Genomic DNA, 14,416 nt, shown 5'->3' on the forward strand with positions numbered 1-14,416 from the left:
GTGGACAGAGGTACAGCTTTACTGCCACGCATCCCCAGGATCAGTTTGATTCATTGGCTCTGCACATCCACAAAAACTAACTGGATGCAACGCACAATGCAGTATACATATGTTGCAACGGAGGTAGGGCTGTGCAACCTAAAATCATAATCACGATTATTTTGATTGATATTAGGTTCATGTAAATGAAACACAATTATTTACTGGTTTTGTAACAGCTGCACACAAGCATACCCACAGAATTGCCTGGGTCCCTGACAAACCCAGAGAGAGTGGGCCCTCCCCAGTCACGATTTATCAATAATATCAATGCATGTGTGTTGGATCAGTGGCATTGTTGCTAGTGTCCTTGCTAAAAGTTAAATGTGTCAAGCTATTATCGGTTTCTGATCTCAAATGACTAATTCATGCTGCTTTTGGACCCATTTTCATCACTGTTTCTACCCATTCTTGCCACACTTGATCGGTTTTTGCCTCTTTTGACCAATTTTTTGCCAGTTTTTGCCCATTTTTGCTACCTTTAGACAACTTTTGAACCTCTTTTTACTAGTTTAGCCATGTGTTTTTGCCTCTTTTTGCCACTTGTTGCAAGAAAAAAACAAAAAACCTCCTGCCGAAGAGTGTTTGTCTTTTTTCAGCCCCTCTGCCTCTGCTGTCACATTACATGTTAGTATGAGTGCATCCTTTTTAGTGAGTCCTTTTTGACAGGCCCTTTATGTAACAAATCACTTTTACAACATCTTTAACACACTGGTGCTACTGCTGGAAATGGACACACACTCTTAAGGCATTTATTTTAAACATGCACAGCCCTAAGCAGATTTTTCATGACTGTAATTAATGGGATAATATAGGTCTTTTTAAATACCCCAGAAAACTGTGTCCCATATTACTGCCTAACCTTACTCACAACCACAGTAAACATGAAAGACTGAACTGATAGATGCTCTCTCTCTCTTCCCAGCAGGCTTTTTAGTACTTGGCACCGCACTGTGACGCACAGCTTGTGCAAATAGTCATCAGTTTAATATGGGCTTTGCAGATGGACACAGTATTTTCTTCATCTCTTTTTGAGCACTGAAAAACTCCACAAAATTAACTTTGCGTCTTTGCTGCTTTTTGTCCTTGCAGTGAAAGGCTTTTCATTTTATGTGGTGAGTTTTCCCATTTGAAAAGTGATTATCAAAACAATAAATGACTGTCTTTTAATGAAGAAGTATGAGTCTAAGTCTAAGTTCTTGATGCTGGAATCCAAAATGGGCCACAAGTCCCGAAAAACAGGACTCTGGTCTGAGTCTTGGACTTCAGTACAACAGTACTGATTGACATAATGTTCTAGTATAAGTAAAGTAGAGCAAGCTGCTGTATTTTTATAGCAGATTCTATCGGGTATATTCAGCATATGTCTTCTGTCTGCCTCAGGTTGATTTCCTGGCCTTAGAGATGCGTAAGGGGAAGGTGAATTTCCTCTGGGATGTGGGTTCAGGTGTCGGCAGGGTTGAATATCCCCATCACACCATCCATGACGGAAGCTGGCACAGAATTGAGGCGTCTCGGTAAGAAGTCACAAACATCCTTTGTTTCTGTCACACGTATACTTTACACGAGTGTTTTTCACGCTACAGTACAGAGAAAAGACACATTGTAGATTTCACCTTGAAAAAGCAGGAATGTGGAGAAGTATAATAGAGAAGCACAGCACGTCTCTGTACATTACAGGGATTTCATTCACATGAATACACAAGCGCCTGCCTGTTGAACTCAATGTGGGAGGAAGCATCACAAATACAACTCATTGTAGAGCCAACAGAAAAACGTTCCCACATGGAAATAAATTGAACTTAGCTTAGCAGTGTCCTGCTTCATAGTAAATATCAGTAAGTCATTATTAAGATGGGGGCTTGTAGTATTTAAAGATATTATATGTGATTTATTAAAAAGGGAAAAGTTATAATTAAAAATCACATAGAAAATGGTCCAAACTTAATATATTTGGTATTATTTTTCACTTTTTTGTAAGAATTATTTTCATACTTTTCTTTTGCTTTTTTCAAGGAAAGGAGAGGTTTTTTTCTCCTCTGTTACTCAAGGAGGCAATGTTGAACACATTTAAATTAATGTAAATCAATTTAAAGATTTTCTTGAGAAGAAATACTCTGCAAAGAAAGATGCAAAGCCAAATGGTAAGCACATACAGTCCAAAATATTAATAGTATTAGAGACATTGTTCAAAATAAAACGATGTGCTGTAGCAAGCTAAAATAAATACATGAATATCTCCAGCTTTAAAGCAAGCTAGTTTAAGTTCACAAAAATGAAATGAAACAAAGACTTGTTATAGTTCTTGTTATGCATGAGTTAAAAAAATAAATAACTTGATCTCAAAATTGCCTTTTTAATACAAGATCTAAGAATGGATTTCTGCAAAACATTACAAACTCCACAAATTCCACAAACTCAATAAATAACATGTATAGTCAAAACAAGTGTAGTGTAAACAAGTGTAAACAAGTAGATCCATTAATATAGATAAATACATATTTCTGCTTAAATTTTACTTAATAGGTTCTTTGCAGATGATGTTATGCCGCAGAGAGAACAAAAAGTGATTTTTACATGAAGAAGCGCTACCAAAAAGGCCATGCTCTGAGCTGTTTACAACCATGGCAGGTGTTCAGAGTGAACCTTGTCCATTCTTAAGCTACTGTTGTGTCCCAAAAGTTAAGAATTCAGGCAACAAAAAAATCATAAAGTCTGAAGAAAATCTTAGAGAAATGGCAGCGGGCAGGCATTTAAAAAGCCTCGGTATAAAGCCTCGAAAAGCAATGTCACACAACGCTCTTCTGTTTGAGTCAGTGCAGTTTTGCCATGGTTTAACTCATTAAACTCTAATCCTACTCATGTTTCCTCAGCTGATGTCCATTTCACCAACCTCCAGCCTCACTTGTTGTGGTGGGAAATCCATCTCTTTTAAGACAGACAGCTCTTCATTTGGTACCAGTTTCCCTCTTTAAAAGTAGATCAACTAACGACAAAGGATGAAGGAAAGGAAACTGGCACTCAAAAGGGAGCTAGCTAAAGTGGCTCACATAACAGAGCCATTTCGTAACATGTTTGTGACAGGGGCCCAGCTAGCCTCTTAGCATGATTCAAGACTCCTTAAGACTTGTCTCATGGGTAGACAATACAAAATGCTAGGAGCATCTGTAGGACAGTCATTTGTGATATTGATTGCCTCCACAGCTGGTCAATTAGTTAAACTGTGGGGGCGCGGGCGTTTTTGTAAAGTATAGGGATTGTACTTGGTGTATGTAGAAATTTTCTGAAGAGAATTGCAGCGCAGAAGTCAGTTTAAAATTGTTACATACTAACTTTCCACTGTTCCCCTTCATACATAATAGCTGTCCTCCACTTCCTGATCCCCAGCAGACATTTGGGATCACGCGATTGCAAATAACCTGTATTTTAAAAAATACTCAAAGTTGATCTACAAGAAAGCTTGTCTGTAAAAGTGTGTTTTTAAAAGAGAATTACAAGAAAAACTTAGGTTTAGATGGTTCAACATGGGTTCCTCTGACAGGCCTTTCCACAGTACATGCACTTCTGCCTAAGTCTCCAGGCCTTTTGGGGGCAGAGCTACCTTACTCTGGAATCTTGCAAAATCTAGTAGATGCCTTTGACCTCCATACAGAAAAAAACCTTGAAAAGCCTTGAAAAGGTCAAAAACAGGCAACGTCTTTATCCCCACAGCTCCCAAACCAGGTATAGAATGCTAATTGTCATGCTAGATGCATGGCTAACTGTGCCAACAAGCCAACAGTGGCTGAATTCAGCACTTGTGCAGCCTCTTTTGCTTTTCAACATTAGGTGGTACCTATTCAAGTGTGTGGAACCAGGTAGTTCCACTTAAAATTGTATTGCTTGACCACTGAAGAATCTGCTAGCCTGTTTAAACTATTGAACAAGTAATCTTGGTATATGAAGGCCATGCAGACTGTACCTGAAGGATCCTTTGTTGGGCCCATTTCTCAGAAGCATTTGAAGGAAGTTTCAAAATGGGATAAAATTTCATGTTGCCTGTCATTAAATGGACCCTCCCAAGGATGCAGCCCCTGAATTGGGACAAAGCATTTTTTTAATTGATTTGAGTTAACTAATTTATTTATTGTGGAAATACTGGAGGTGTTTATTGAATTAGCAGTTAGTTTTTGAACATCTTTTGGCCCTTATAGTTCACTAATTTGCTTGAAAATAATAACATCTTGTGGTTGACATGGTAGCAAAGATGAAGATACAAATCCCTTGTCTTAGCATGGAAAATTTATACACTTTGATAAAATAAAATTTCATCAGTGTAAACATCCCCCAAAACAACATCAAGCTTTGGGGGTGAGACACTGATGTCCAACATCAAACACTTCATAAAAATGCTGTGTTCATGTTACCCTTCTTTAAACTTTATCTGTTCATCTGAGAAAAAAAAACAACTAAAGAAACAGACAAACCAAGCTAACAACCACAGGACATCATTTCATTCATGCTGAGCAGAAAAACATGTTGTTTCTCTCGGGAAATCAAGAGTTTGCAGCCCTGGCAGCCTGTGGCAAGTCATTACAAAGATTCAGTGTAATCTAGCAGATCCAGTTGAAGTATACAGGTTGAATACAGACCGTCCAACCAAAGAACCATTCACACCTAGCAGACGTCCCGCGTGCACCATGTATTACCATCCCAGAGATTTCCCAAATGTGTTCTGCAATTGGATCACAACGGCTGTAAGTCTTATAAATGTTCCTCCACATGATACAGAGACACTGTTTCTGCTCTGAAAACAAAATCCAAGGTGGGAGATAAATTTCACAGCACAGCTCTGAGGTTCCACTGCTACAAACAAGTTGCACTATGAGTCACTATCATTCATTTTTAGCACTTCAACTTCATAAAAGCAGATTCCAGCATCTTCAGTCATTGTAAATGTCCTGGAGATATGGAAACAAGATCACATCAAACATCCGCTCCCTCTTACCTTTTTTCTGTCTCTAGTAATGGCTTGAATGGCACCATATCAGTGTATCCTCTGGAAGGACCCATGGCGGGTATGATGCCGACCCCAGCCAGCGCAAACTCACCCACAGCCTTCACCATCCTGGATGTGGATCAGAACGCATACCTGTTTGTGGGAGGGATACTCGGCACAGTCAAGGTATTTCTCCGTCTGTCTGGCTGTAATAACGTCAATAATGTGTCTGTCTTTCTTTCTCACTATTTGTCATCACTCTTCTTCCAGAAAGCAGATGCAGTGAGAGCAGACACATTCACAGGCTGCATGGGGGAAACCTTCTTGGATGGGAAACCTATCGGACTGTGGAACTACAGAGAGAGGCAGGGAGACTGTAAAGGATGTGTTGTCAGGTATACAGATAATCATAATGTCTCACATATTTTACAGGATATATGATTTATAGTGTTTTTCCTTGTTTTTTGCTGTTGTCAAATCCAATATTGCAAAAAAGAGATGTCAATATTTAAAAAAAAAAAAAAACAACAACACATATGATGATTTAAACAGAAATCCCCTTACAATTTAATTTTCTGCATAACTATGCCATAACTCCTCACATTTAAGCTTATGGCATTTTTTTTAAATTCCCCTGACAGTTGTTTTGGAAACAAACACATCAAAAACAAGCCTTCTTTTCCCTTATTTTCATTTTTAGCCCTCAACGTTCAGACCATGAGGGAACAGTCCAGCTTGATGGTGAAGGCTATGCCGCAGTGGGACGACCCACTAGGTGGAACCCAAACATTTCCACAGTGACCTTTAAATTCCGGACGTTCTCCTCTGATGCTCTTCTCATGTATTTGGCTACTGAAGATATGGTATGTGTGTAATAAATTATGAAAACACCGAGACGGATAGCCAAGAAAACCAAGATCAGACAGCTCTTAAGTCTGTTGGAATATGTCGTAATAAAGTTCCTACATCCCATAGTTTATACATTTTTTCTAACCATGGCTGGAAAGCACATCTACAGATTATTGTATCTGATTCCCACTGTGAATACTTTATAACATGTTCTCCTGGCTGTCCCTGCAGAAGGACTTCATGTCCCTGGAGCTGTCTCAGGGTAGGGTGAAGGTGAACTTTGACCTCGGGTCAGGCGTCGGCAGCGCCATATCAGAGAACCGCCACAATGATGGACACTGGAAATCCCTTACTATGTCCCGGAACAAGAAACAAGGTAAAACAGCCAGCATAAGCAAAATATCTAATGAATGTATGCTATAATGAAGCAAAAGAGACTGAACAATTGAACAAATGAGATTTGACGATCCAAAATAAAGTGGTTGGAAAACAAAGAAAACTGAAGCAGTTGATATTTAAACACTCTGCACTACAAAAAACATAAAAAAATAAGACAATTTACACATATGCCGCACTTCTAAAAACAACCCCAGTTAGCATTATGATTTTCCTTTTTTTTTTTTTTTTTTTTTTTTAAGTGAGATTCATGTGTAAACACATACAGAGTTTTCATCCCAGTTAATCCAGCAAGCCCCTAAGGAGAATTCCTTCATTGAGTCAAGGGGAACCAATCTGTGAATGCAGCAGTAAATGTACAGAAATATTTACCATGTTAATAAGAGGGGTATTTGATATTTATACTATGCAATTAATGTGATACCGGTGTGATCTTGTAATGAAACTGCTTCATATTCTTTTCTCTACGTCTGTTTGCAATTTTCCACTGATCATTGATACTAGGAATTCACTCTATTAACTGTATGAATGATATAAAAGGGAAAGTGCCATTAACAGATATTGTTGCTTCCTCTGTCATCTTGAGAAAATACCTGGATGTGCTGGCATGAATTAAAGATGTCTTGAAATTGTCAAGAAAATAACTGGCTGTCCAAGACTTTGTGCAGGATCGTTAAAACTTCATTTAAATCTTTGTTTGAATACATCATATCAAGTAGATTTTTTCCTGAAGAGGAATTTAAATGATAAAGAATATATTTTATACGTATAAAAAAGCAGACAGTTGTGCTATTTATAGACCTTTTGCATATGGGGTCCCAATGTCCGTCCCAGCCAGGATAGCAAAAGGTGTGTTGTTTTTACTGGATGCCAGTGCTAAATAAATCTTCTTGTCCACATATTACCTTCAATCATCTTTGTAGTGCACAGTTTGCGCAAGGACAGCTTAAAAAATCATGTAATGCCAGTGTCAGATGACATGTAAAACAGCATATTCTATAACAACATCTCATTTACGGCAGAAACAAGACGACAGACGAACTTCAGTCAAAGGAGATGTTAATGATGCCTATCTCTATCAAATTCATGTCAGATGAGCATATTTTGACATGTTAATGTAAACTCAGCAAACAGGTATTCACGAGGACAGCTAAATATATAGGCATCAAATATGCTTTAAGAAACAGTTCTTTCAGCCAGTCTCTACTAGTTACTCTGAGAGTGCCCTCATAGTGGCTCAACTTATTTAACAGAGCCACTGACATTTGTGTTTAGTGAGCTAATTCTATTATGTTACTGTCTTTGCATAGTAAGTTAATGTAAAATCAACACTATTACTTCTGCTGTCTGCTGCAGTAAGTTACGTCATAGCGGTCAGGTGTCTGTAAAACCAAACAACAATGACAGATATGGCAGAGATCAATAAAAAAAATTGAAGATTACAATCTCTGCTTTCCTTTCTGTTGGTACTAATGTCCATTTCACTTGTTTCAAAGCCACGGTTACAGTAGTGGACATTGACAGCAGTGTCGAGGAGAGGATTGTGACCACGTCTCAGGGTTCAGCTACTGGTCTGAACCTCAGAGAAAACCAGAAGATTTACTTTGGAGGACTGCCGACCATTGGAAACTACAGGTGCAGACACAGGAATGACTTTGTAACACATCTGCATACACATTTAGCCATTAAAATACTATAAGTGTATTTATGGACATTTTATTACACTTTTAAGCATTTAAAGTTATTTGTTAAAATTTTTAATTGATTTTAAACAGATATCACTGATAAATGAAACACCTACCGTCAAAATTGCAGGGACTATGTTCATGGTTTTTGACAAAGTACAAGCCTCTTCACAATCATTTGTAACTATTTTCACACCATGCAGTTATTCATTAAAGCATCCATGTGCTAAAAGGTTGAGTAATATGTCGACTTGTTTAGATGTCATTAGTAGAAACTCTTATGTGGTGTGCTAATGCTTTATTGTCACGTTTTGTTTTAACAGCATGAAGGCCAGGTAAATAATGAACACATATGTTTCATAATGACACATACAGTCTATGTAATTATTTATTTCTTAATGCATGAGGCTAGCAATGCTGATTATGCAGCCCAGCCCGCAGAAAATGTTTGTTTGTGTGTATCTCTGCTAGCACCTGGAGGCGTCCCTCTGCTCCTCCACACGACTGCTGAAAATCACTTCCTCTCTGCTTTATTAATCTGAATGTGACGTTTGTCTGTTCAGCAACATTTTGGTGGAATTCCTCACATTTATGACTCTGCCCCACAGGCATCATTGCCATGATTATAGTCAAATTATGTTTTAGATGCAGATTTAAGTGTCTGCAATAGGTTTTGCTGCACTGCAAGCAGCAGTTTTTGCTGAGCTGAAAAAATCAAGTTGTATTTTACTGAAAACAATTACAAAAGTATATTTTACACAAATGAAAAAATGTCTAGGTTGATATTTATCTGCAGTTTTTGTTCACTTTCAATCCTTTCCTCAAAAAACTTTTTTTTTTCCAAATGTTGCAAATTCATTAAAATGGACAACATGAACAAACGGCATATTCAGTTTATTTTCTTGTTGTTGATGTACGGTCGTCACTTTGCTTCTGGTTACATGATGCAATAGCTTCACTGCTGCAGCAATTCAGCTTTTTCTGAAATTATATTACACTGCTGAGAGACTGCAAAATCCATTGAGTTGTAAATTTCTTCAGCTTAATCTGCTCCTCTCTGAAATTGTTCTAATACCTTTACAGGCCAGAGGTCACTCTGAAAAGATATGCTGGCTGTCTGCAGGACATTGAAGTCTCCAGGACTCCTTATAATCTCCTCAGCAGTTCAGATTATACGGGGGTCACCAAAGGATGTAATGTAGAGGTAAGATTGTTCACTGAGCTGTAAATGTATATCTCTATACTGTGTTTAAAATAGTCAGATTATCTGACCAGGGAACGTCATCTTACTTTAGTCACCTTACTACAGAAACACTAAAATTATTTCGTATTTTTATGAAGAAGTGTACAGAATACGAGAAAAGGTAACCATTACTTACATTTATGTACTATATTTCTTTTCTTGAAACATTCCTGGCTACATAAATATCTTTAACAACCAAGACCACTGAAAATCTCAACATCATGAAAAAACCTCACACTGCACATTCAGGTTGCATTGGATCAGGTGTAATGTCTGGCATTTGACTCTGCCACTCCAGAACATTCACCTTGTTGCCATTTTTGTGCAGCTTTTGAGCTTTTGCTGTATAGAAAATATTTTTTCCCAAGTCATAGTTTTCTTGCATCTTGCCGAGAATTACCCCTACAGCATGATGCTGCCATCACGTGTCTGATGGCCAAAAAGAAAAAAATTTGGTCCCGTCAGACCAAAAAACTTTCTTCCTCTTGACCATGGTGTGTCCCACGTGCATTTTGGCAAACTCTTGTGGAGATTTAATGAGCTTTCTTCAACAGTGTCTTTCTCTTTGCCACTCTCTCATAGAGCTTTGACCTTTAGAGAACCTGGCCAACAGTTGTTGTATGCAGAGTCTCTCCCATCTCAGCTGCTGAAGCTTGTAACTCCTTCAGAGTAGTCACAGGTTTCTTACTAGTCTCTTTCTTGCACTGTCACTCAGCTTGTGAGGATGACTTGATCTAGGCAGATTTACACGTGTGCCATATTCCTTCCATTTCTTCATGAGGAATTTAACTGAACTCCAGGGACATTCGGTGCCTGGAAATATTTTGTATCTATCCCCTGATGCTTTTCACTGAGTTGCTTAGTGTTCTTTTGACTTTATGGTGTTACATTTATACTACTCTAACTTGAAACAAAAAAATCACTGCACTCAGGTGCAACATTTCAACATGCCACAGGACAGAAGCAAAGACTTTTGGGACGATGTAATCTAATTCCCTCAATCTATAGTGTAAAACATTCAGCACGTCAAAAGACAAAAAAACATTAAAAGGTTTAAAGAGGAGACTGGAAACATGAAGGAGTGTTATGATGATGTACATGCGTATAAGACTGACATTTATATAGCCCACACACATGTTCTGAACATACAGTACGATGGAGCCTATTAAAACACTCACCTTGGTATCTGTACAGTCGTACCATTCATTTCCTTTCATTCAAAGATTGTAGAAAAGATGATAAAATGACCTAGCGTGTGTACCTGTGTGCATGTACAGTGAAGGTCTTAATGTTCCCCTTTTCTGTCCTTCTATCTTCATCACAGTCCTCTCCACTCTTCTACAAGGATAAAACTTTTCTACCATGTGTATGAATGTGGGAATGTTTCCACTTTGCACCAACAGTAAAAGTAATGAGAAGTGGATGAAGGATTGTGTAACAGAAATAGTTGTAAAACTTCAAGCATGTGAAACTTTACTCTTGTATTTGACGTTACTAAACTCTCAAGGGCACAAATCCTGGTCATGTCACTCTGAAATATATATTTTTTTCACTAGCTATTGTTAAATCCCATTTTGAAACTTTCCCATTTTACTGTCATTCCTATAGAAATACACCTGTACATTTTAACTGAACCTGTCTAATTTTCTTTGTCATACAGAATCTTTACACAGTGAGTTTCTCCAAGCCCGGGTTCATGGAGCTCAGTGGAATGTCACTGGCTGTCGGTACAGAGATCAGCCTGTCGTTCAGTACTCTCACAGACACAGGGACCATTCTGCTGGCAGTGGGCGGAGCTTCACCAGTAAGCCAACAGGTTTGATGTCATCTATTTTATTTCAGTCATGACCACTTTGTCAAGAAACACGCATGATTTGCGACGATAAGTATCTCTCAATTAACAGTTATTGATTAGCACTTATTGATGTTATTATTTAAATTCGATGGTTTGGCTGTTCTGTTATCCTCCTGCTCTTACACAAGCCTAGGTAGAAAGCATTTAGCAGGAACAGCACATGTTCCTGCTTTTCCTTTGCAGGTAACAAAAGCAAAAAGCAGGAGGAGAAGCTGAAAAACCCTGAGCGGAGCAGGCATCAACGACAACAGAACGTCATTAAGTCAGAAGCAGAATAAAGGAGCAGCTGGGGTGGAGGAGGGTTGCAAGAACAGCTTGCGGAGAGAGCGACAGAGCATAGCCAGGCAGTTTAGATAAGGCAGCATGAGAGCGATTGGTCAATAGAGATCTTAACAAATCAGCAGGCCATAAGCTAATGAGGCCTTGCATGATGTAAGCTTATGGCAGTGCTTGACTCTGTAGCCTGCCTAAACTAATGCCATACACTTAATTCATTTGTGCTATAACAACCTCACTTAGGGTGGTGCTCTATTTTAACAATCCGTTGTTTTCACTGATTTTGAGAAAACACAAAACTGTTTGAGTAGGGCTCAAGATGGAAAATAACGGCTCACATATGATCCTTAACTCTTAATGATCAAATACTTGAAAAGACATTAGAAATTTTTTGCTTGATAATCATCATTTGGGTCATTAGTTCATCAACTAATTTGTATCAGAGACAATATACAAAATGACATCAGTCTCAAACAGGGAAAAGATGTTTCCATCTGTAAGCTCTCAGGAGATAAACAGCAAAAAAACGCAGTTTTCTTCAGTAATGAAGAGATATTATCTTTGTTTGTGGTCAGTGGAATAACTGAGAACTGATTTGTTGAAAGTGTACAACATTAACACAGTAGCTGATAGGTTTGCCATGAAAACCTTTTTTAATCAAAAATACAAAAATTAGGGATGTAATTATAGTAAGGTCCAACATTATTCAGATATTGTTTTTTTTTATTGCTTGATTGCATGCTATTTTGTCCGTAAGGGGGCACCATATTTAATCTGCCATGAGAGGGCAGCTGGTATGTCTTCCTGTCCTCATGGTGTTGTAGAATAAGGACACCTCTGCTTGTTTGAATGTCTTGTTTCACTGTGGACAAGTCAAAAGTAATCTACACTCTATGATTTCAAACATTTTAATATTTTTTGATTCTCTTTGACCATTTTTATCTCCTTTATTCAGGTTCTCCCATTGTTAGGCTAATATCCAGGGCAATTCTATGCCCTGGAATTTTTTTTCATTTCTGATTTAAAAAAATTTGTCATGCACTGCTCAGAGAAACTTTGAGAAAACTGCAAAAACATGATTTTATGATAGCCTTTAAAGTTTCCTACTGTTTTGTGTTGTAAAATCATAGTAGTGTTCAGATACTTTTTGATGACTCACTCCTTACATGCTGTACACACACACAAACTCTGTGTGATATTGACAGTGGCAGAAAGGTATCATCAAGTGTCAGTGGACACAAATCCAGGAAAAAACTCAAAGTTGGCAATCTGTCATTACTGCAGTGGCATCTCATCTCAACATCAGCGCGTTTGAATGAAAGCTGACTACAGGCGTCTACAATTTTCTCTCTGTAACATTTCTTTCTATGTAATTGTATATTTGGACAACAATGTAAAGGACATCAGGCGAAAGCTGTGGAGTTCTCAGCTGCTCTAACAGTCATGAAAGTCTGTAACAACAAATAAGCCTTTAGTTCATGCAGAGTGCCCCCGTAGGACACTTAATATACATGTAGAAGAGGATCGAGGGTAGTTATTGTCATCTCTGAATGATTTTTAGTTTGCATTTAATCATTTATCTCCATATACAGAACTGTGCATAAGTTTTAGGCATTTTTGGGCCAATAATTGAGGCTGCAGCAAGGCTGGGATGTGGCAAATGAGTGCCTACCACCAGACAGAAAGAAAGATTGACACAACCCAGGTCACGCTCTGGATGTCTTTGCATGTTACCAGGGACATGAGAAAATAATCTGTTGAAAAGATAACATACCTTAAAGGCAGGATAAGGGGTGGATGTGGCCTGTTAACACGGCCTAGGGTACCATTGGTAGTAAGGTTGATACAAGCCCTTGGTCATTTTTCAGAAAACCACCAGCAGTCTCATGGTGTATTCATGTAACATACACACATGGACATGCTCAAGGCGGATACACCGCTGTTGCAATCTTGCAAAGCAGATGGATACGCCCATTTCTGTGTTTCTTACTGGGGAATCCATCTTGCAAAGCTCCCGTGTGAACCATTTGGGCCCATTTAGAAAGTGTCAGGACCAATCAGCGACAAGGGGCAGTACTTTCGGACGTGGCAGAGTTGTGACATATGTAAGCAGCAACGAGAGACCGGTGCAGATATGGTGGAAGTCATTAGTGTGGATGCTGCTAAAGCACCAGTTTTTTCAGAACTTGACATTTCTTTGTTAACAGAAGAACAAAGAACAGCATTGAGCTGTATCTTTTCAAAAACGACAAAAGTCGTGTACTGACATGTCTACAGTTGCCATGGTTCGCGTTATGCAGTTCTGTATGGAGTTTATTCCTTCGGTACGGGCGCAGCTTGGTAGTGGCTAAGTCACATGCTTTGTTGCTTTGATTGGCCCATAAAGATGTGACAGACATAACATTCATCCAGTCAACCTCCAAGTTTTTTTTTTTTCAAACGCTCTGCCCTCTCCCATTCGTTGTCTATGGGTGGTTTTCCAGATCGATGTGTGAAACACATCCATCTGGCGTGCCAGGTTAGCGTTGTTGATTTTGAGATCAGAACTAACAACAACATAATGAATGCATTCAGATTTGGGGCTATAAATATAAATATTTGCAGCTATCAGTTAGCACTTATGCTGTTATCTATGTTTGGCAGTGTGGCTGGTCTGGGATCCCTCTGCCCTTACATGAGCCAACATAGAAAGCCCAAGGCAGGGGGGAGAATCAGCAAAACCCCTGAATAGAGTAGGCATCAATGACAACAGAATGACATCAAGTCAGAAGCAGAATGAAGGAGGAGCTGGGATGGAGGAGGGTTGCTAGATCAGCTTGCAGAGAGAGCAGCAGAGAGGAACCAGGCAAGAGCAGTTTGAAAAGGCAGCATGAGAGCGATTGGTCAATAGCGTGCTTAGAGTAAAGAAGGTCGTCAGCTGATTAGGACTCGTGAGATGAGCTGAACTCACTTATGGCAGCGCTTGACTCCTTTCACTAGTGTATGCATTTGCCCACTTCACAATATTGCATTTTGAACATGATCAACCTGAGGGGGGAAAAAACATTTTATAATCTAAATCAAAGCAAAGCAAATGAGTTTTGGTGAGCTTTAGG

General features: G+C 38.8%; 1 protein-coding gene across 10 annotated transcripts in view; it reads left to right on the forward strand.

The window, feature by feature from the left end:
- Positions 1–14,416, forward strand: part of lama2 (laminin, alpha 2) — a 356,517-nt gene that overhangs the window by 308,524 nt on the left and 33,577 nt on the right. For 5 of the 10 annotated variants that reach the window (XM_041805224.1, XM_041805230.1, XM_041805225.1 and 2 more), the window contains 9 exons: positions 1,423–1,556; positions 5,044–5,203; positions 5,288–5,412; positions 5,718–5,880; positions 6,098–6,242; positions 7,759–7,897; positions 8,271–8,282; positions 9,031–9,151; positions 10,851–11,006. In XM_041805224.1, coding sequence (XP_041661158.1) covers positions 1,423–1,556; positions 5,044–5,203; positions 5,288–5,412; positions 5,718–5,880; positions 6,098–6,242; positions 7,759–7,897; positions 8,271–8,282; positions 9,031–9,151; positions 10,851–11,006 — 1,155 coding nt within the window. The remainder of the gene's footprint in view (positions 1–1,422; positions 1,557–5,043; positions 5,204–5,287; positions 5,413–5,717; positions 5,881–6,097; positions 6,243–7,758; positions 7,898–8,270; positions 8,283–9,030; positions 9,152–10,850; positions 11,007–14,416) is intronic. The other 5 variants (XM_041805227.1, XM_041805229.1, XM_041805232.1 and 2 more) reach the window with 2 other exon arrangements.

Source organism: Cheilinus undulatus, linkage group 14, assembly GCF_018320785.1.
Source record: "Cheilinus undulatus linkage group 14, ASM1832078v1, whole genome shotgun sequence".
In the NCBI taxonomy this organism is placed as follows: Eukaryota; Metazoa; Chordata; class Actinopteri; order Labriformes; family Labridae; genus Cheilinus; species Cheilinus undulatus.